Here is a 22,887-nt window from a genome sequence, read left to right as displayed (position 1 = left end):
GAACTCAGCTGCCTGAGAACTCGCCTCCCTTGAGCAAAAACAGCTGGTACTCTCGTCTATAGAGCTTTCCTCTTTCTTTTTCCTTTTGAGAATTCAATCCAGAATTCAAACTAATTACTGTTACCTTTAAGAACTCCTCAGGGTTTCCAAAAATCCTCTTATTTATAAATACCCAAACAGAGGGAACACTACTCCCAAAATATTTTACAAAATTAGTCAGTCAGAACCAGGGTCATTAAGCCTCTTTTTCCCAAAATACTAATTAATTGGTATTGACAATTTTATTTGTGGCTTCAGCATGAGCCTTTAAAGGTATATGAAACATTAGTGGGATGTCAAATACTTAAAGTATGACCTGTCATCTACCCTCTCATTTTTAAAATTTACCACAATATAGTGCTCCGTTTCTTGGAAGAACTCAAACCATTATTATAACATATTTATAGTTCATAATTTCTTTAGCTCTAGGAATTACTATAGTTTTGATTTGAAATCATGATCCTTAATATTTTATGCCCTTTCTAAATTAATATAACCAAATATTATGCCATGCATTCTTCAGATGCCAGCAAAAATCTTTACAGGAATCACAAAGTTCTCACAGTCTAAAAGAAAAAACCTTACCTGTGTTAAGAAATGCACTCCATCAACGGGTAAGTGGAAGCCAATTCCCAAAGTTTTGATGATAACCAGGATATTGAGCAAATTTTCCCTGTAACATAACCAGAAATTGGTATTATTAGAAGGTTTTGGTGTATGTAAAGCTTTATGATTCAATGGGCATATTTGACATATAGAAAAAGTAAATTTGGATACTGAAGAGCCATTTGCGATTGAATATAAAAATCTATTAATATTTGGACTAGTAATATAAGTACTTATTTCTAAGTTATAAATTGCTTTGTTATTATAAAATTATAAAACTTGGTAAAATATAGTGAAATTGAAAGTGACTCTTCCTTTTTTCTTAGAAAACTAATAACAATTACTAGTCCTGAAATTTACCTCTTCAGAACCTTGTGAATAATTTGTAGGTGATGGGAATTAAGCCACTGAACACCACCAACCACCAATACAGTCCGGCTGGTATTCTCCAGAGGACGTGATCTGAAATTCAGAAAGAAAAATAACATATGTTACCTTGAAACAGATGGTAATCATTTTCAACAGCATTGCCTCACATTTCATTGAACCATGTCTGGTATCCTGATCACAGAACCTCCTTGTCATTACCAGGTCCTTTTTAGCCATATTGCTTGGTCTTTAAGCTTTTCAGCACATATGATACACAGGAAACAATTATGACAGCTAGTAAAACATAAGTATATTGTGACATTGTGTCATTCCCAATCTTTTCTTTGTACCTGTGCAAGAGATATTCCAGCGCTTTTTCAAATGTTGGTCTCAAGGAAGGACTTATCCAGAACTGGGGGTAGTAGGAATAACTGACCAAAGTCTTCCCACCGTTGACGTTATGATACACTTTAGTGCCGTGCACTTTCTGCCATTCCTGCAAGGTTTCATTCAGCCTTTCGATCAGATAGTACATCATCCCTCTGTTGGTTGAATCTCCGATAAACAGGATCTATAAATTAAAGAAACACATGCCTGGTTTTAAGTTTGATATTTTTTCCACGGTATAGGACAGATTACAAAATAGGTAACTTGTCAAACACTCATGCCATATGTATTTAATTGTTTAAAGGACAGACCTTCAAATTGTTTTTGTTTTATTTTGTTTTTTTATTTTGGGGGTCACACCCAGTGATGCTCAGAGGTTACTTCTGGCTCTGCACTCAGAAATTACTCCTGGTGGTGCTTGGGGTACCATATGAGATGCCGGAGATTGAATCCAGGTTGGCTGATGCAGGGCAAATGCCCTACCTGATGTACCATCACTCCAGCCCCCAGACTTTCAAATTGTTACAAAAAACAGTCATCAAGCCTGTGGTGCTCAGTCCTTTCCAAATACACCATCCTTTGGTAACTAACATGCTTCTTGTAATCTTCCATTTCTCTGTTTCCCTTATGCTCTTTCCTCTTTCATTTAATGAATTTAAATTTTATTGAATTAAATAGACATGGAATATTTTAGTGCTTTTAGAGTAATACAAGTTTTCAATCTTGTTGATAAATAAGAAAACTGAGAAACTGCAGATTAGATGTTGCAATAGAGATTATGCTACTGCTTGAGCAAAAAACATGGAACTAAAAGCTGATGCTCTGAAAACAGTCTATGCCCTGGGAAGCATATTCTATTGCCATTTTCTCTGGGAGAGTTCACAGCCATCACACTTAACCTGCTCCCACCATCTCTGTCAGTCCTGCTTCAGGTTCCATTGTCTCAAAACTGAGCTATTGGGGCTAAGAGATAGTAACTTGCCTTGCATATGATTGACCTGGATTTGACACCTGGCACCATATTTGGTCCCTGAGTGACTCCAATAGTGATGCTGAGCACAGCAACAGAAATAACCCTGAGCACTGCTGGGTGTGACGCAAAAACCAAGAAAACAAACATTAAACAAACAAACCATTGCAGTATTTCCCCGATGTTCTGCCTTCTGATTTATTCTCAGATAATATTCTGTCCTCTGATTTATTTTACACATTCCACTCCTCAAGTATATCTTCACATATCTGTTTCTGGTCATCTTACTTTCATGCACAAAAACCTTACTGGTTCCCTGTGTTCTACAGAATCAAGTCTTAAGTTTTAATTTGTGTATTTTATATTATGTTTTGCTCGCTGGGGATTTCACACAAATTACCCATTTTAATCCTTATAATAGAGAGGTTTCAATAATTCTACTTCACTACTGAGCAACGTGAGGCACAGAGATTTTGAAATAAAAAAAATCAAATAAATGGGAATCATAGGACTCAAATCCAAGTCTTTAACTCCTAGTTCAGGACCAATGATGCCTCCCCTCAACACTTTGCCTAATTTAAACAGGTCACAATCCTATGATTTTGCTGAACATGATTTGTTCTCAACACCTGTTTTACTTTGTGCTAATCCTTGTGCCTAGAAAACTCTCTATGCAACCTCACCCGAGTAAATGCTCCACAGCTTTAGGAATGACCTAAACTTCCTTCCAAGCAGGTAGAGTCCAATGCCCTAGTTGGCGTGACTTTCTCTATCCACTGTGGTTTCATTACACTTTTTATTTCCATCACAGATTTTAACAAAGACTACACAAAATTGTGGCAATTTGTGTCTTTGCCTCTCCTCTATCCCCACCTGTCCCATGTCATATCAAGAAGTATTTAAGGTCAGAGTTGGGGTTAATTTCTAAATTTCAATTTTTCCCAAAGTACATGCATGCACCTGAAAAATATTTATTAAATTGACAATCAAAGGGGCTTTTGTTAGAGACAATCTCTTTTACTCTTTGGATGTGGTTTACTTTTTTTTTTCCTTAGGTAGTTTTCCTGCTCTCTGAAGTTCCCCACCCCTCATCATTAGTCATGCATATATTTTTTTCTTATTTTAACTGTAGTCTTTGACATCATTTCTCAGGAACTACTACTCAGGTCCACCCAGGACAAATTTAGTGAGCATCTGCAAAAGTTTACTCTTTCCATGGAATGTACTTGAGTAGCTTTGTGAAGAAATCCAGAGAGCGTGTCCAGTTTGTATTCAGATCAGCCCACGTAAACGAATGTTAAGTGGAGTTGGGTAATTACTAGTATCTGAAACACAAAACGTGTCGTGGTTAATTTTAAAACAACCTCTCAAAAATCAGAAATTTGTGCCAATGAACAGAAATAATTATCGGTCAGATCCAGTGAGAAGAATTTCAAGTGATTTCATACTTGAACTCAAACAAGAATATCAATAATTGGGGTCTTGACATCTTACGTTATTTAATTTAGTTTGATGCTGTTTATGGTCACAGTATAATTTGTCAGAATGTGACAAAGTACCAGGCAAAAGAAATGTTTTTTTTTCCTCACAGACTGTAAGTTCATGATCAAAGTTTTTATAAAAGTGGATTGTTCTGAGTAGCCCTCTTCATTGACTTTTAGATGACTCTTTATTCTGTCTTTGCATGGCTTATGTGTGTGTGTATACATGTGCATGTATCTCCTTTACTTATAAGGAATATTAGTCACCATGAATTAGGGCCATCCAGATGACCTTATTTTACCTCTATTATCTCTTTGTAGGCATTATCTTTAGGTATAATTTCAGTATCTTTGGAGGCACTGAAATTTAGGACATATAAGTTGATGAGATAAAAATCTATTCTGTTGTTAATACCAGAACTTCCATATCCTCCTTATAAACGAAATCTTCAAACTAAATAGAACTTTTTTGCAGGTTCCTTTAATTTAAGTATCAAGTACTTAAACATCAAGATTATTTCTAAGGCATGGAGATGAAACCAGCAAAATCAAGTGTTTTCACTGAGTTACAGAGAGCTAGAGAGGTTTAGATAAACTGATGTTGCATGTTACTGAGAGAAAAATCTTTCTAGAGTTCCAGTCATTTCTTAAGTATATATTACTCGATATTCCACCAAAGCACACCAGAGGCAAAGTTATATTTTAAAATTCCTGGGTACTACTATTTAGTATCAAATAATCTTAGAAAAATTCCGTGAATCTTTCCAATGATTCATTTTATTGTATAAAAAATGGAAAAAATAATAGCCTCAATTTAAAGCTCTTCAAATATATTTTCAATACTTATTTTTCCCCAGTACACGTTAAGCACAGAGAGTTTGTGATCTAGCATTTTACTAAAGCAACTTTCTATTTATGAAAGAAATGATAAATAATAAATAAAATGAAAATAAAGGTGCAACATGAATATTACTTAGATGACTCAGGTCTTAGAATAACTTAACTGGCACTCCTAACTAAATATATATATAGCTTCAAAATATAAGTTTATTAAAAACTTTTATTAATTTTCAGAGGGGTCAATTCTTGCATGCAGCGCTGGGAAAGGAGTTGTGAGGATACATGAGGAACCAGGTATTAAACTCAGACATGTGATCTACTATTGAGCGTCTCCCGAGGCCCTAAATATAAGCTCTTTTAAGTGAACCCACAGTTAAAAAATTACATGAGGAATTGGTAGAGGTTTTTGGGGTCACATGATTTGCAGTCAACTTTTCATCTTTGAGATCATTCAATTTGGTTTGGTTTTTTTAAAAGGAAATTTGTAGCTTGTTTGTCTTAAAGGTCAACTTCTACTTTCAAAAGTCCAAATTACCATAACAAGTAACTATCACTAGCCACACAACTTAAAAATAACTCTTCACTCAGAAAATGATCACCTTTTACTAGTAAGCTCAGGATGAGTTGGCATAGTCAATTAAAAAGAAAAATGTGTCAATTTTAAGATATATTCAATTATAAAATGTAATTGTACAAATAATCAATGTTAATAATAAAAGATTAAAATAGATTCTCTCCCCCATCAAAGTACCAAAGATTTTTAAGGCACTAACAATGTTGTCTGTTAAAGACAGGGACTTTCTCTCTCTCAAATTATGATGCAAACTTTAGGAGAGGGTTATTACAATTAAAAAAAAAACAGAAAGACCTCCTCAGTAGTGCCCAGGGTACTGGGTTATACTCAGCTTTGTGGTTCTGGCCTAATTATTTGCTACTTGGGTGACATGGTGTTGTGTAGGGGTGGCCAGGAGACACCAGGGCTCTACCAGAAGGTGCTGGGGAAGGTGGTTCTTTGAATCAGGGCAATCAAGCTTTGAACCCTGAGCATGCAGTTATAGTTATGCATTTTTTAAACCACTGAATTCCCACCATTCTACAGAGTGCCTAGTTCAAAGGCAGGTTCTCATTCATTCAATGAGCAAACAAAAAATTTGAACTTGTGTATATAATTTGGCAGTTTCAAAAGAATTCCACTTCTAGAAACTGTTGAAGGCTTTTGATTAAAATATATTTGCATAACATGGGCCATAGGGATAGAACAATGGGTAGGGTGTTTGGTTTGCACAGCTGGCCCAGACTTGACCCCCAGGACATCATATGGTCCCCTAAGCCTGCCAGGAGTGATCCCTAAGCATAGCTCAGTATGGCTCAAAAGATATATGCATATATATGTACATATATGTGTGTGAGTCTGTGTGTGTACAGAATGAAACAAAATTAATGGTATTAATATAAATGTCTAACAACATATAATTGATTTATTATATTCAACTGTGATCATGAACTTCAATTCTCTTCATTTTTTAACAATAATATTGTAATATTGTATGTTGTATAATGGAAACAATTTCATATCAACTTTAATGGAAGTTAATTATATTCAACATACAAAAAGTGATCTTATTTTTGGAGAACTGATTATATGAATGTAACAAATAAGCCCTGAAAAGTTAAGCTGTAGTTGTTTTAAAATGACGATTCATGAATCATCATATAACAAAAAAGCTCTGAAAAGTTAAGCTGTAGTTATTTTCCAGTGTCAATTCATGAAATTTATAGTTTTTGATTTTTTATACTTTTGAAAATGAACTTATCCTTTCTTATGATAATAATGCGACAGCAACAGGCCATAACAACCCACTTTTATTTAGAAATATTGTGCAAGTTCTGGAAATGAAGTCCTAATCAGCTTAAATAAACGTTCTCTCTTCTTATGTAGCACAATCCTGGCTTAAGTAAATCAGGATTAAGCACGAGTTGAGAAAGGCTCATCGCAGGAATAGATTCTAGTGGCAACTGTACTCTAGAGATCTGATCCCGGTTTTGTGCAGTATCTCTTTTCTGGTTCTGCGGGGCCAGTGAAGGAAACCTGTCTCCATCAAAGGGGAGCTGAGAGGAGCCTGACTTTGTGTCTGGAGGCCTTACAGAAGCTGAGGCCCAGCCTCTCGGGATCTCAGCATCTCAGCAGAACACAAAGCTTTGCCTCTATTCTACCACCAAGACTCAGTATGCAGAGTGTCACCGAACGCTGCCAAGGACCTGAGTTTCCTTTCCCTTTTCACACCACCCTGTTCTCAGGCTCTGGGGAAGTGTGGAGTTCATTTGAAAATAATCTTATTGAAAAACCCATAAAACGGTTTATCTTTATTTCCATTTTTAATCTCTCATTGCCAAAAATCCTTGGATTCGTCGTAACAGGCTAAGTGCTACAACAACTAAGGCCCCAAAGGCACGGTGACCGAACACAAGTGAAGTTGACTTCTCTCCCAAGAAAACAGCGCGGTGTTTATGGGTGTACAGGCGTGGGTGGGGCCAGGGAGGGCAGGCGGAAGCCCAGGGCAGTTGAGTTGGACCGTGCACTGCTTCTAGAGAGGACCTCTTCGGGCTCTGCCAGTTAGGAGAGGGAGTACGGGGCTGGAAGGTTTCTTATGAGCACATTCCGGGATCTAGCACGGAACAAGTGCTATCATTTCATCGGCTACAGCTCAGGCGCAAGGTCACAAAGCCACATACTTGGTTTCGAGGGAGATTGAGAAAAGCAGAGAAACAATACAGGAAAGGAAAGAGGATTTTGATGGCTGCTTCAGTTACCTTTACCATATTCTTCTACATGATGTCCTTCTGGGAAAATTGAACCCAACATTCAGATGTTCCTGCCTATGAATTAGCGAAAAATATGAAAGGTACATGAAAGTTTTGACTTATGCATGCATGAAATCGTTGTCACCCAATTTAATTTGATCTTAAGGAAACGGACACTAATAATGAGATTTATTATATACTAGGTATATATTTCACTCTGTAGCCTCCTTTCTCTAGCTACAAAAATAACTAGGACATGACTGAAAAATTCAGCTACAAATAAGAAAAGAGAAGTGTAGTGACTGTTCTCTTAAATTGGGCTGAATTCAGAAGGAAGGAGAGAGAGAGAGAGAGAGAGAGAGAGAGAGAGAGAGAGAAGGAAAGTGCTGCTGCCATGGAGTCATAGAGACAGCTTTGGGGAAGAAGGGAAACTGGGGTCATTGGTAATAGACATGGAAATGGACATGGACACTGGTGGAGGGAGGGTTGTTGGATCATTGTATGATCCTGATCATGAACAGCTCTGTAACTGTGTATCGCATGACAGCTCAATTAAAAAAAATTAAAACTTAATTAAAAATTTAAAAACATAAAAAAATTAAACTTAAAAAAATTGGGCTGAATCACTATAAATTCAGTAAACTATATGGAACTTGTTTGTTTCCCATACTCATTTACTCTATTAAAGATGGGAAGTGATTGGACAAATGAAGAATCCTGAGTTAGCAGACTCCCCTGTAAAATAAAATAAAACACTGTTCTCATTTCTTCCTTCCTTCTATGTGGGCATATCTTCAATATTACAGAAGTTGGACTATTTCTTTGGATCTAATAAAATGCATGCAGATGCTAACATGGAACTCAATTCCACAAGCACGGTCATGTAACTTTCTAAGGGAGACTATGTAAGTGTGTCATAGCAACTAGTTGTTCATTTAGCATTAGTAGTGCCTGTTTACTAGGAAAGTATTACACTGGTTAATAAAGAAAATAAAACTGAGGCAAAAGGGATCTTCCCCATTATATCTAGTGTAGACCCAATAATACCCCCATATCTAGAAAAACTCATAGCCTCCTATGAGTCCCTAATTTGAGAAGCAATGCTTTCATAAATACGTATTTAATTTCTCAATAAGACAATGAGTGCTTCAATTCTAATATGAAGCCAAGGCTGATCAGATGGTTCCTGATATTAGGCATGATGGAAATTTTGCTCAACAAATCATCTCTATTAGGATGTAATAGATTATATTCCTGGTAGTAAGGAATGTTTTCCATGATGTATTTTGCTTGAATTGGCCTTAGATGACAAACTGAATTTCTGTTTGGGATTAAGAACAAAAGCAAATTGATATTTAGGTTCTCTCAAACATATGTAATTTGGCAAAAGTAAAACTAAACTAAACAGCATCTAGATACAGGTCTATGGGTCCCTGGAACAAAATTATCTGTCTATATTGTATTATCTTCATTATTAGAATTCTAAACACCATCTTCTCTTGGTGAGAGTGATGCTAGTCCTTGTCTTTTATCCACCCCCTTTTATTGAAAATGACAGGCAACAATGAATCATGTAACCAAAATGGAATTCACATATTAGTCAGAACATATTATTATAAATTATCCACACTTCAAAACCTTAAACACCTTTAAGGCCAAGTCACTACTTAACTTGCAAACATTACTCAAAAATGTAAGTTACATTTCCTGTTTTAACAGCTGAGTTTAAGCGCTTTCGGTACCTCTTGCCTTTTTTATATTTCCCTTTCTTAATTGCACTCTTCTCTCAGATACTTTATTACTGGCTTAAATTCTGAAATGTGTTTTCAACTGACAAAATAAGGACTTGTTTAATTCTGTTGGGTTGGGCTCCTAGGATTTTTCACTTGTAAACTTGATTATCATGTTTCTAAACTATTTCCTATGTATTTCACACTGTGATTATGAAGTTATGCTCTGATAATTTTTTATAAATGTTCCATCCAGAGTTTATTAAGTAAGAGCTGGATGTTTATTTAGAGAAATGTGTGAGAGTATAATTGAAAACATAGCTTTTACTTTTCAATGGATTTTGCTGTGATTTAACACAATTACCATCACAAAGCCTAGATATATATAAAAAAAATCTGAGTAAAATAACTCATATTTGGATGCATTTGAACTTAAAAAGGACCCCGATTTTATTTTCTTCCATAATAAGCAAACATGTCAAAGAAATCAGATATATGTACTGAGGAGAGACCTTTTCTAACTTTCCCTCACGTTGCTGAAGTAAAGACAAATGACAGAGCACTGTAGCACTGTCATCCCATTGTTCATCAATTTATTCAAGTGGGCACCAGTAATGTCTCCACTGTGAGACTTGCTACTGTTTTTTGCATATGGAATACGCCATGGGTAGCTTGCCAGGCTCTGTTGTGTGGGCGGGATGCTCTCGGTAGCTTGCCGGGCTCTCCGAGAGGGACAGAGGAATCAACCCAGGTCGGTCGTGTGCAAGGCAAACGCCCTACCCGCTGTGCTATTGTTCACAAAAGACAAATGCCAGAAGGATATAAATCTCAGTCCTGCTCAGACACAGGGATTTCCTAGTCAAAGTTACCAAAGAAATGTGAACTTCCTTGAAAGTCTCAACCTTTTTTGTCTTGTTCCATCTGCATAGGTGGGCCTCCACTCCAAATATAGGGTTGCGCTCATCAAGTTAAGCCCATAGTAAAAGACCATGAGAGGTCATGATAACCATGGAAAGAAACACTACTGAAAGACATTCCCCTGGGAGTGTATAAAGAACCAGAATTCTACTTGAAACTGAATTTTCCAATAATTTTCAGTGGCTCTGCCAACTTCTGTTGCTGCATTTCCTCCGGTTCATTGGAGAAAGAGAACTCAGTTGAACGCCTTCCCCAAAGCTAAAGCTTAGCTTTGATTAGGATCTAAAAAAAAGTTCTTCATTTTTTTGTATAGCTCACAGTATTTGCACAGTGGATTCAGAGTGACAGCGAGCCTTCTGGATTTTCACTGTAAAACCCTGATTCTTCACATTAATGTAGTCTTTAGATGAGTAAATCTCTGGTACTATTAGAAATTACACATTTTTGACATGGCTGCTCTCGTCCATAGTTTAAGATAAAGTGTGAAGGTAGAGATGTGCATAAACTGGGTCCTACTTAAGAGTAAACAGTTTGAAATGGTCTTAGATTATCTGTTATGCTTTGGTTCCTGCCCATCATCTGTACCCTATAGTAAGAGAAAAAAAAAACTCAAAGAGAACACCAGACTTCAGTAGTACTGTCTTCCCGTTGTTCATCGATTTGCTCAAGTGGGCACCAGTAATGTCTCCATTGTGAAACTTGTTGTTACTTTTTTGGCATATCGAATATGCCACAGGTAGCTTGCCAGGCTCTGTCGTGTGAGCAGGATACTCTCTGTAGCTTTCGGCTCTCCAAGAGGGACAGAAGAATCGAACCCTGGTCGGCCATGGACAAGGCAAATTCCCTACCCATTGTGCTATCGCTCTAGCCCCCTACAGTATTAGAACTTAAATCATAAAATCTACCTTTCTTATAGAGGACATTCCTGGAGATGCTCAGTCCGGTTGTGTGAGTCTGACAGTTAAGTACTCCGGCCCAGTTGTGATTAGGGGGACAATAGGGCCACACACACAACTGTGAGAACAAAGGAAGGGACCATCATGCCATACAGGGATTAAATTCAGTGCCTCACACAGGTGAGGCATGTGCTATTACTTGAACTATCTACCCTCACCATAGGCTCTTTGGAGAGAAAAATGATTATCTTGATTTTTTGTTTTCATTAAATTATTCCAAAGTAATGTGATGGATTAGACTGTTATTACCACCATCTTCCTCAGGCAATTTCTGTCAGCAACTTTTCCTCCCTTCTAGGTAGGGTTAGTCAGTTTCTGTGATTTGTTCAAGCTTTGCAGCTATCCCATTGTATGATGTAACCATGACATCTCTCATTTCTTTTATCAGAATGAACAGCTTTGCGGATCCTGTTGTACTTACTGGAATAGATTTTTGTCCTTACAAAAACTAAATGAGTGAAAGAACATGGTAAATTTTCAGTCATAAAAAATTTTCTGAAGGGCTGAGAGATAGTTCAATGGGCTGGAGCACGTGCCAGATCCAATCCCTGGCATCACATGGTTCCCTAAGCACTGCCGAAACAGAGCCGGAGCACTGAGCTAGGAGAAAAAGTATTCTTCGCTAAGTGATTAACTGTACTCTGTGGTGATATGTTAGGATTGTTGATAAATCGCAAGATTTCTACATCAATTTGATGGGTTTGGTGAATCAAAATATAACTTCATTTAGATGCACTTAAATTCATTTAAATTACTTCATTTAGGTCATCGCTTCATTTAGATTCAAGTGGAATCCGAACCAGGTTTCTGATGACCAGTCTGAGGCTCATACTGTCCTCTGCTCCGTTGCTGTATGTATCTGTGAAGCATTTCTAGAGAGCTTTGCTCAAATAATGTGACTTTTCTTGAATTTTTAATGTGGTTGAAAGACTCCCCCCAAAGGTCAATATATGTTGTAATAAGTAACAGAAATCTTGAGAGCCAGGAGAAGGTTCAGTGGCTGAAGCGCCTGCCTTGCCAGCAAGTGGCAGAGTTCGATGCCTAGTGCGACCTCATGCTCGTGTTGCCAGCTCAATCCCGGCAGCTCTACTCTCAGATCCTTGGTGCAAGTGACTTTCTTTTACAGGACAGCCCGGTGTGTGTGAGCACTGCCACGGCAGGATCTGATCCCTGATGAGCACAGCTTGTGAGCATAACAGTGCCCCTCAGCAAGCACTTGGACTGTAGGAGTTCCACCCTTCGCCAGCACCTCAGCTGAGAGCACAAATACGGACAGAGCAGGCATGTGGTCCCTGGTCATCACAACAGCACCCAGAAAGGGCAGGAAAGGGAAAACTAAATCCATTAAAAGCCCAAAGTAGTTTTGTCCTTAAAACTGCTATGCTTTAGCATTTATTTTCTCTGGGATAGAATGTCAAAAATGGGAAATTCTGGAGAGGAAGAGAACTTAATTGTCTCAGAAACCGATGACAGGAGCTTCAGGATCACTTTCTATATTTGTATTAAACTAGTCTAGAAGAGAGGGAGAAAGAGAGGAACCATGAAAATCCCTTTCTACTAACTCACTACCATCCACAAATGTCACTGTCACTGGCATCCCGTTGCTCATAGATTTGCTTGAGCAGGCACCAGTAACGTCTCCATTGTGAGACTTGTTACTGTTTTTGGCATATTGAATACAACACGTTGAGCTTGCCGGGCTCTGCCGTGCGGGCGAAATACTCTTGGTAGCTTGCCGGGCTCTCCGAGAGGGGCGGAGGAATCGAACCTGGGTCAGCCGAGTGCAAGGTGAAAGCTCTACCCGCTGCACTATCACTCCAGCCAATCCAAAAATGTAGTTTTCTTAAATTACATGTGATCCTTTGTAGCTTTGAATGTTGCACACCTATCTCCACTATGTCATGGAGAGTGAAAAGCACCTAATATGCCACCAAGTCATAAAATTGTTCAATTTCCACCTCCTGTAAATTTTACTCTCTGCCTACACATAACATTTTAAACTGTCATTTTTAGATTTAAAAATATGGATAACGCAAAGAAATAGGTTGCAAAGGATGGTTTAACTATTATTTCCCCAAGCATGCTTTCTTCCTGAGCTGGTTTCATGGGCATATGATCTGAGGTTGGTGCACAGGGTCTGTGCAGAGAAAGGTTTTAGTTTTATTATTTTGCTGCTGCCTTCTTGACATTCACAATTCTTTTTAAACACAAGGGGTCTTCATTTTCCCATTGCAGTGGGTCTTGCAAAATATGTAAGCCCTTTCTGTCATCACCCCTCTCCTCCACTTACATAATCATCTCTGTCACTTCCAGAAATGTTCTGTGTATACAAGCATGTTTGCAATCATTCTTACATTGATGGGATTATTTTATTCATGCATGTTCTCCACTTTCTTTGCCTCTTCAGTGTTTCATGATGAATTTTTTCCATTAAACAGTCTCTGATTTCCCAGCCTCCATTTCCTCCCTGCTCTAGGCAATCTCCGTAAGGCTGCAGGAGAATTTTTCCAATTCTGGTTAGTCAACGCCTCTGCTAAAAATGCACAGTGCTTCCTTGTTGTGTATGGAATAAAGCTGTGTCCTGGTAAGCAAAAGCCACTCTGTAGGACCCTTGCCAGTGTGTTAGCAATTGGAGTTTCTGAATGGACAGGTCTAAAGTTGCCTCTGGTTTAGGAGAACTGCTAAGATCAAACCTTTTCCACTCAACAGTCACCTTTCGGGTTTTTGATGGGACCATCTAATCTAAACAAAGAACTTTATTTTCAGATTAGCAACATTCTACTTAGCTTAAGAGTATAAAAAAGCCCTTTCTCCCTTTTCTTACCACTTCTTTGCTAAGGTGAATTAGCAAAGACAGTTTCTGATTATATAGGTTTGTGAACCCTTGAGATTTTTATATAGAGAACCTTCCTCACCTTACACCCCCATGCAAAGGTGTTAGGCAGTACATTCTTGGGGAGCTAATTAGGTTCTGATAATCTCATGAAGCCCTCTGATGGGATTGGTATTCTTAGGAGAAGAAGATGGAGACAGGGCCCACTTGCTCTGCCATGTGAGTTCACAGCAGGAGAGTAGCCTATGCAAATTGGGAAGAGGCCCTTGATCTTCACAAGCTTTAGTGCTATATGATAAATGAATTAAGCCCCAAATTAAGTTACTTTAAGACAGGGGAGAAGGTTTCAGTTCTTTAAAAAGATGATAGATCTATGTAGTATAGTTTAAGATTTTAAATGGAGAAAATGAATTTAACAAATTGTCATGCCCAACACTGTCACTGTCACTGTCATCCCGTTGCTCATCGATTTGTTCGAGCGGGCACCAGTAATGTCTCTCATTGAGAGACTTATTGTTACTGTTTCTGGCATATCCAATACGCACGGGTAGTTTGCCAGGCTCTGCGCTTGGGCTCGATACTCTCAGTAGCTTGCCGGGCTCTCCGAGAGGGGCGGAGGAATCGAACTTGGGTTGGCTGCGTGAAAGGCGAACACCCAACCCCTGTGCTATCACTCCAGCCCTTATGCCCAACACTATGGGCTTTAATAGTAAATTTGTGTGAACAGCTATATTGTTTGGGTTAATAAATTAGGTTAATAAATTACAACGTCTTGCTATTTTTATGAACACTAAGTTGTGAGATCAGAAACATTCTGTAAGAACTTGGAGAAGTCTGACTTTTATGGCAACAACATTTTCATGGGTGTTGGTCCAATGTTTCTAAGATGTAAAGATTGGATTGTCCAACTTGCTGGTTTAAAATGCCTAAGGAGGAGCACAAACATTCACGAATGATCAGGGGAAATTACTTAGTCTATCTGAGTTTATTTTTTCTTTAGAATAAAGATACAATGGTATCACTCTCACAGGATTGCTATTATGAATAATGAGACTTTTAACTTATTCACTTCCTCAACAAATATTTATTTAGTGCCTGTTATGCTTTAAAAATTGTGCCACTGGTGAAGGGATGGGTGTTTGAATATTGTATAACTGACATATAAACCTGAGAACTTTGTAACTTTCCACATGGTGATTTAATAAAAATTAAAAAAAAAAAAAAGACAGGAGTTAGATACAAGAGAAGGTGAGATAAACTCGCCTAGCTTTTTGGTAGAAAAAAGTGCTGTAAGAGGTCAGGAACGTTGGCTATAATTTATGTTCCTTTAAATAATAAACCCGGTTCTTTGCGTGCAAAAAAAAATAAAAATAAAAATTGTGCCAAGCAATGAGATGATGGTGGTGACTCAAACCATTTTCTTGACCTAAAGAAGCATACGGTCTTGTGGAATTTTGGGATACAGAAGATAACACCGAAGTTCTTTGGACAGAACTAATGCTCAATTAATAATACTGACAGCAACATATTATTTAAATATCTGCTTTATTCTCCTCCATTTATATCTTTTTTTGGGGGGGTCACACCCAGCAGTGCATGGGACTTATCCCTGGTTCTGTGCTTAGGAATCACTCCTGCTTGGCTCTAGGGAACATAAGGGGTGCTGGGGATTGAACCTGGGTTGACTGCATGCTAGGCAAAACATTTAACTGCTGCACTACCTCTCCAGCTCCTAATTTAATTTTTTCTGTTTTGGCCATACCCAAAGATGCTCAGGGCCGACTCCCAGCTTGGTTCTCAAACGATTATGCAGTGCTGGGGATAGGGCCTGGGTCTCCTATGGGAAAGTACATGCTCAAAGCCCTCTTTTCATTTTAAAAAACAAGTAGTCTTTCTAATCATTTTTTTTTCTTTTTGTGTCACACCTGCCAATGCACAGGAGTTACTCCTGGCTCTGCACACAGGAATGACCCCTGGCGGTGCTCAGCAGACCATATGGGATGCTGGGAATTGAACCCAGGTTGGCTGCGAGCAAACACCCTACCTGCTGTGCATTGCTCCAGCCCAGTCTTCCTAATCTTAAGACATCCAACCAGTCATGGAAATCGGGGCATTGATATTGAAATTAATGTAAAAATATTGAAATTAATTCAAATATGTTCTGACATCTCCAAAAAAAAAGACAAGGTTGAAGCGATAGCACAGCAAGGAAGGTGCTTTTGCTTTGTGCACAGCCAACTCAAGTTGGCTCCCTGGGAGCACATATTCTTCACAAGCCCTGCTAGGAGTGATCCCTGAGCAGAGAGCCAGCAATAAGCCCTGTACACTGATAAGTGTGAGTTCCAAAACCAATATATATATACATATGTATATATATGTGTGTATACATATATAATATACTAGAATATAATACATATTGGAATTCTCATGAAGCAGCTATAAATCCAATAATATATATTGGAATTCCCATGAAGCAGCTATAAATCCTAAGGTCCTTCACTCACCCGAAGTCCTCCTTCTGACATTTGCTAGTGGAACAGCTGAGCAGAAGGCTCATTTAAAATCAGCACATATTCAGCCCAGTGCACTTCACTTTATGTACTAAGAGAGCTTTACAAAACATCAGCTTTTCACATCAGTCTCACAGATGTGAGAGCTCACGGTTTGGAAGGAAATGTTTCATCAGAGGCACTTTGAAATTCTCAGTCCGGGTTACTTACTTCAGGTTAACCATGAATCTCAGTCTATGTGCCCAGTTCACACGTCCAAGAGCTTTGCCGGGATCTACCTAGTCAGAGCGCGCCTAGCAAGAAGATACAGCATGTCCAAGAAACCAGCTTAGAAGCCGCACTAAAGGGAAAAACAGCCTAGTGAGGTTCCCGTGAGACCTGCTAGGGAATGTGAAAGAAGAGCAGGAAGGTTAGTGGGTTAACAAACAATGCCATGTACTCTGTAAGCTCTCAGAGAAGGGCGTCTTGCATGCAGGAACATTTCATTGCTTGTGCAAACTACAGATGTCTGTTTGAGCCCTGGTGTCTTGCTCGACATGCAGCTGACGAGGCCAGCTGCTCTGCACTGCCAACTGTTAGTGGGTGTGGCAAGTGCCTACCGATTTGTGCTGATATGAACAGCATGGGACTGGGTCAGTACAGGACATGACTTTAATATCCTCCATCTGTCATGTACAACTTGTTTGGAAATTACTGAGCATTCTGAGAAAGAATTGTTAAGGCTCTCCTGTACCACTCATAGAGCCAAGTTGCACTCCGTTAGTTTTCTAATGCAGAAAGAGAGAGAGCAGGGATTGGGCTAGAAGATGCAATGCTTTGGTTCCCATGCTGCAGGCCATATAATTTAAAGGCTCCCACACTGGATCCAGAATTTACCTTCCTTCCTCCCAGGCACTGCTGGAGCTGAGGCTTGGTTACGACACCATATTGGCAATTGTGTGGCTGCCACGTTACTTCTCTCCAGTCACAAGTCCTGTTGTCTGAACAGCTAAGGCAAGGCACAATCCATTGACCTGGAACACAGAGAGAAATCTCCTGAGTTCAGTTTAAACTGGGGAGGTTAATTTGCAAGAAACTTGAAGTATGGGGGCTGGAGCGATAACACAGTGGGTAGGGCGTTTGCCTTTCACGCAACCGACCCAGGTTTCGAATCCCAGCATCCCATATGGTCCCCTGAGCATCTCCAGGGGTGATTCCTGAGTGCAGAGCCAGGAGTAACCCCTGTGCATCGCCAGGTGTGACCCAAAAGCAAAAAATAAAAAAATTTAAAAAATTAAAAAAAAGAAACTTGAAGTATGGCACACCAGGGAAAGAACATTTGTACCTGCTAAAGTTGGTGGAGTTTCTTGCCAATCGAACAGAATAACAATGCATAGTAATTTTCTGAAACAACACAGTTCAAACCAAAAAGGATTTTGATATTCAGATACATGTTATTCTTTGAAAGCTTAGTTACTGTTTCTTAATTTGATTAATGACCATTCTGGTGTGAATCTTTTTGCCTATCTCTAATACTGTCACATTGATTGCTTCAGTGTTTAGATGTGTTCCAGGCATGATTCTATGAGGACTTACTAGGAAAATGTATTTAAAGAACTCAGCTCAGTTTAATATAAATAAGAGAGGTAACTGTTTTACTAGCAGAATTCAGTAGGTCAATAGGGTTTTAAAATGTTCATAAGGTAAATGAGTATTTTAATGCATTTAAGATCTTTTATATGATAAAGTAACATGTAGCACTGTAGCACTGTAGTCCCATTGTTCATCGATTTGCTCGAGTGGGCACCAGTATAAATGAACACACTTATAGAAAGTAGTTAAAAATAATTTTCAAAGTTTCCATTGTTTGTGTTCTCAGAACTGTGTGACTTTTCTTGTTATATTTGTTAGTATGAAATCTTTATATGCTTTCTTTGTAGAAATGAATACCTTGATTTTCTAACAATCAGCACTTCTAACCTAAAGATCTTGCTTATAAAAATACTACATATCTCTCATTCAAAATATTGAAGATCTAAATATTCCCAGCTATTTATAATTATAAAGAAAACAGGGGTTTCTGCTTTTTTTTTTAAAAAAAAAACCTCTAACCACTGTGATTATGACTTGAGATTCTTTTGCCCAAAGCATATGGTATGACATGGATTTTAGTGAGAAAGATTTCTACTCTGAGGAATGAGTATGGTTTAATATACATTTCCTGGTCTCAGAGATGTCAGAATCATATGTGTCAGCATTCTGTATGTAAATAGCTGCAAATTATAAAATGTAAAAAGATATCTAGTCTGGGGCTTTTACTGGATGAGAGGGGAAAGTGTACATATTCTATGATAGAGGACCTAGGAGGAAAAGGAGAGAAGAAAAAGGCGTGAAGGAAAAAGAAGAAAAGGAAATGAGAACATGATGGTTCACAGAGAACGTTGAGATTTGTATAGTAGCATCACTTTAGTGGGATATGGTGTCTAGAGAGCCAGAAAATTGAAATATAAGACAGTTCAAAAGTAATGTAGTTCTACTAATTATCTTGTCAAAATCGTCTTTGCTTATTAAACTTAACAAATATTAACTTTCAAAAAACTGCCTTATTCAATGTCTATCCAGAAAAGGCAATCTATATTGTTTCAAAACTGGTGAATTATTCTGTGTTTTTCCATAGCATATTACTCTCCAGGAGAATTTTTATATAAAACATTATTGAAGCAGCTCCCTTATTATATGTTAGGCGTACTGTACTAAAATATTCTAACTAAAATTTTAATATCTTAATATTTTCAATTGTAAGATCTTTCTTGTCACTTTATTAATGTATTGAAGCTTAACTGCAATAGCACATAAACTAAAGTAAAGGGTTGTAATTTAGGTATGTGAACTAACTGTAGCATAATAGTAGGTAATGCATAGCTGAGTAAAAATATCTACATGGTGCTGATAGAGCCAGACCTTTGGAGACATAGCACTGGTACTACCTCCATCAGCTCTGTGTACTTTAACACTGAACATTAGAGACAGTCTCCTAGATAAATTTTAAGCATTTTCTGCTCAGGTCTTATAAGACTGATTAAATTATATCTATCTTGGCATTCAGTCACTGGTGGTTTAAAGAATGCATATCAAGTGATTCTAATATGCAACTAAGGTTGAGAAGCATGGTTTAACTTGTACAAATAGCTTTTTTCCTTTCATGATTATCTTTCCTTCTCTATAAAATAGATGTGTGTGGTACCTGTTAGTATACTTAACAGTGGGCAGATCTATTTTACTTCCCATCTCTACCTAAAGCAAACTGTACTAATCCAGTATATACAGAGTGCCATGGCAGAATTTTCTGGAAGGTTTCATGGAGCAGATAAAACTTGCCCAGAAAATTTGAGCCTGGTCCTGGTGTTTGGAAACCTGAAGACGGTCCTCAAAAGTGTTATTTTATTCATCTAAGTCTCTTGAAACTTCTTTGAATTTTAAATTTAGAATATACATTGCTCTCTACGTCTAATTTCTCCCTATTTTACCTCATAATCAACAATGCTATGTGATTTAGACACAGGCTTAGGATTCATCTTTGTTGATTAATTCCCCTAGAAACATCCTTCCAGAACTCATTTTCTTCATTGAGATTCAAATTTAATGGGCATGTAGAATCCTCTTGGATAAAATTGCAAGGAGCCTTGTGTCTCTCCTTTCTATCCTTTTCTTTTTACAGAAAATCAAGGTACAAAGATTTAATGGACATAAAAAGGTTTTTTGTTTTTTGTTCTTTTTACAACAGGTTGGGCCAAAAGTAAGTCTCAGAGTTTCTAATTTTTCTGGTCTTAACTTGATCATGCTTAGTTAGGTCACAGCAAAAAATAATCAGGTGAAAATGAAATATGGACCTGCAATCTCTTAGATAGTACTTACTGAAAAATCTAAGATATTTTGCTCTAAGAAACTTTATTTTATTTTGAAAAGCCCAACTCATTCAATAGGCTTATGTATTGACATGAGTTCCAAAAAAGATTGTTTATTTTCTATCAAAATAGTGTTATATTATTGAGATATACATACTAATGGTGATGATAAATTTGTTAATATTTTAGAGCTCGGTTTTCATCAGATCAGTTAATATCTAAGAGCATACAACCCGGCTCTTTCTTGCCTCACCCAATCATTCCGAGAGCTCAATCTGCAAAAACTCAGAATCTTCTTTGGTCTTAAACTCTTAAGGCTGGAGAAACAAGTGGCCATATACAGAGATCCAAATGTGTGTACAATTAGTCTGTGGGCATAAAAATCACATGTGCATAAAAAAGGATTCCTGATTGGGTCTCTGAAAACTTGGCCTCAATGGTTATACTACAATATATTTATACAGTCATCATAACTCTTTGTATTTTTGTATCGGTTAACAATGACTTTTTTATTGTGAGTTAGTAATACTCTTGAAATAGACATCTGCATAACATCTGCAGGACTGAGTTTTTTGACATTTTAAATGATACCAGCTCTTAACTAAAATAGTCAAAAAGAGGAACATAAATTCTATGTTACATATTTAAACACTGAATGAACCAAAGCTGTGATTTCTTAAATAAAATATGACATATGTTTGAGGAATAACATTCTGAGGAATGAAACTGTCTTTTGGGACTAGCTATTTGATTTATAATTAAACTTTATATTTAACACAAGTTAGATTCTAGCCATTTAAATCAGATTGGATGGCATAACAGAGAAAGGGAGTTCAACTTTGTGACTGATAGAATGTGAGACATAAAATATGAAATACAAAACTATTGCCATGACAGCACTGATTCCCTCTTTATAGTGCAATAACATAAAACAGTTTCTACTTAAGAAAAAATACATATTTTCAAATTAATATTAAAGTTGTCATATCTTGCTAAAATAGATTAAAATTGTTCTTTTTTCACATATTCATAGAATGATACCTGAACAATTTTCCTTAATAAGTGCCTAAATTTCTTCTTCTTTAAAATTAGGATTAATTATTTGGTCTTCCTTAGACAATAAATCTCATTCTTAGACTGTGACTTTTACTTAACCCATTTTTTCTTGAGGGTAGAAATCAACTTAGGGGAACGAAAGTTATACAAAATTACATTAGCTAGTGTGATAATTATTACATTGGCAAGACAAGAAATGAATCTAATTCTGCCAAATCACTGTAATATGCTGTGAAATAAGATTTTGGGACCCATCTGTGGATATATAAGAGGATGTTAAAATGCCTAAATAAACTTCCTTTCGATGTTTTCTACCATGACACTTTCTTCAATATAAAGGAATCCTACCAATCATCTCCAGTAGTGAAAATATATTCTTGTGAATGTCTATCAATAATCTCACTCATTTAATTTGAACCTTTATGTTTTGAGTAACTCTGGTTGACTGTGCCCCTTCGCTGCTCATTATCTCTTACAGAAGGAATATTCTTTTCTATAGGATATAGAAAAATACCAGTTCTTAGCTTATCAGCCATTTAAAAATCATTTATTGTAAAGTTCTACCAATGCTAATATACCTTGGATACCAATCCTATATCAGATGAGTGGTGAGTAAATATTCTCTCCAAGTCTATGGGGTGTCTTTTTACTCTAGTTGTGGTTTCTGTTCTGGTGCAGAAGATTCTGAGGTTTGTGCTGTCCTATTTGTTTATCCTTTCATCTGTTACCTGGCCTAATAACTGTTAAACATGGCTAATCCAGATGGCTGTGAATTCAATATCATGAAGTGTTCTACCTACGTATTCCTCAATATAATCAACTCAGGTCCATTACTCTCTCTCTCTCTCTCTCTCTCTCTCTCTCTCTCTCTCTCTCTCTTCCCCCCCGCCCCAGGCCTAATGTCAAGATATTTAATCCAGTTTGATTTGACTTTTGTGCATGGTGTTAGAAAGGGATCTGGGTTCAATTGGGGGGGGGGCTTATACTATCTACCAGTTTTCATATAATTTGTCTAAGAGAGCTTCCTTGCTTCAGTTCATGATTTTGGTCCTTTTATTGAAGATTAACTATTCATACACTGCAAGATCTTCCTGGATTTCCAATTATACTGCATCAGTCTGAGAGTCTATTTTTATCCCAGTCCCATGATGTTTTGATTGTTATGGCCTTTTAGTGTAGTTTGAAGTTGTTTAAAGAGTCTCACATATTTTTTTTCAAGGATTGCTTTGGCTGTTTGGGAGTTAAGGGAAGGGTTGTATTAGTCCATATACATTTCAGTTTGATCTCTGTCTTTTTTAAATGTCATGGGTATCTTTTATAGGGACTGCATTGAATTTGTATAATGTTTTGAGCAATATTGTCATTTTGACAATATTAATCATTTGGAATCTACCTCAGAAACCTAAAAATCTTATTCAGAAAAAACATTTTTACTCCTATGAAATTGCAGCACTATTTACAATAGCTAAATTCTGAGCCAATCCAAGAGCCCAAGAACAGAAAACT

At 37.4% G+C, this 22,887-nt stretch overlaps 1 protein-coding gene across 2 annotated transcripts in view; it reads right to left on the bottom strand.

Annotated features, from left to right (window-relative positions):
• The window catches only part of CPED1 (cadherin like and PC-esterase domain containing 1), a 320,153-nt gene that overhangs the window by 28,991 nt on the left and 268,275 nt on the right, over window positions 1-22,887 (bottom strand). For both annotated transcript variants that reach the window (XM_055138503.1, XM_004602249.2), the window contains 4 exons: window positions 17,318-17,454; window positions 1,365-1,585; window positions 1,006-1,107; window positions 625-712 (listed from right to left, as the gene is read on the bottom strand). In XM_055138503.1, coding sequence (XP_054994478.1) covers window positions 625-712; window positions 1,006-1,107; window positions 1,365-1,585; window positions 17,318-17,454 — 548 coding nt within the window. The remainder of the gene's footprint in view (window positions 1-624; window positions 713-1,005; window positions 1,108-1,364; window positions 1,586-17,317; window positions 17,455-22,887) is intronic.

This window comes from Sorex araneus, chromosome 1 (genome assembly GCF_027595985.1).
Source record: "Sorex araneus isolate mSorAra2 chromosome 1, mSorAra2.pri, whole genome shotgun sequence".
Classification (NCBI taxonomy): domain Eukaryota; kingdom Metazoa; phylum Chordata; class Mammalia; order Eulipotyphla; family Soricidae; genus Sorex; species Sorex araneus.
Note: the sequence above shows the minus strand (reverse complement) of the source record. Positions and strands in the feature narration are given on the sequence as shown.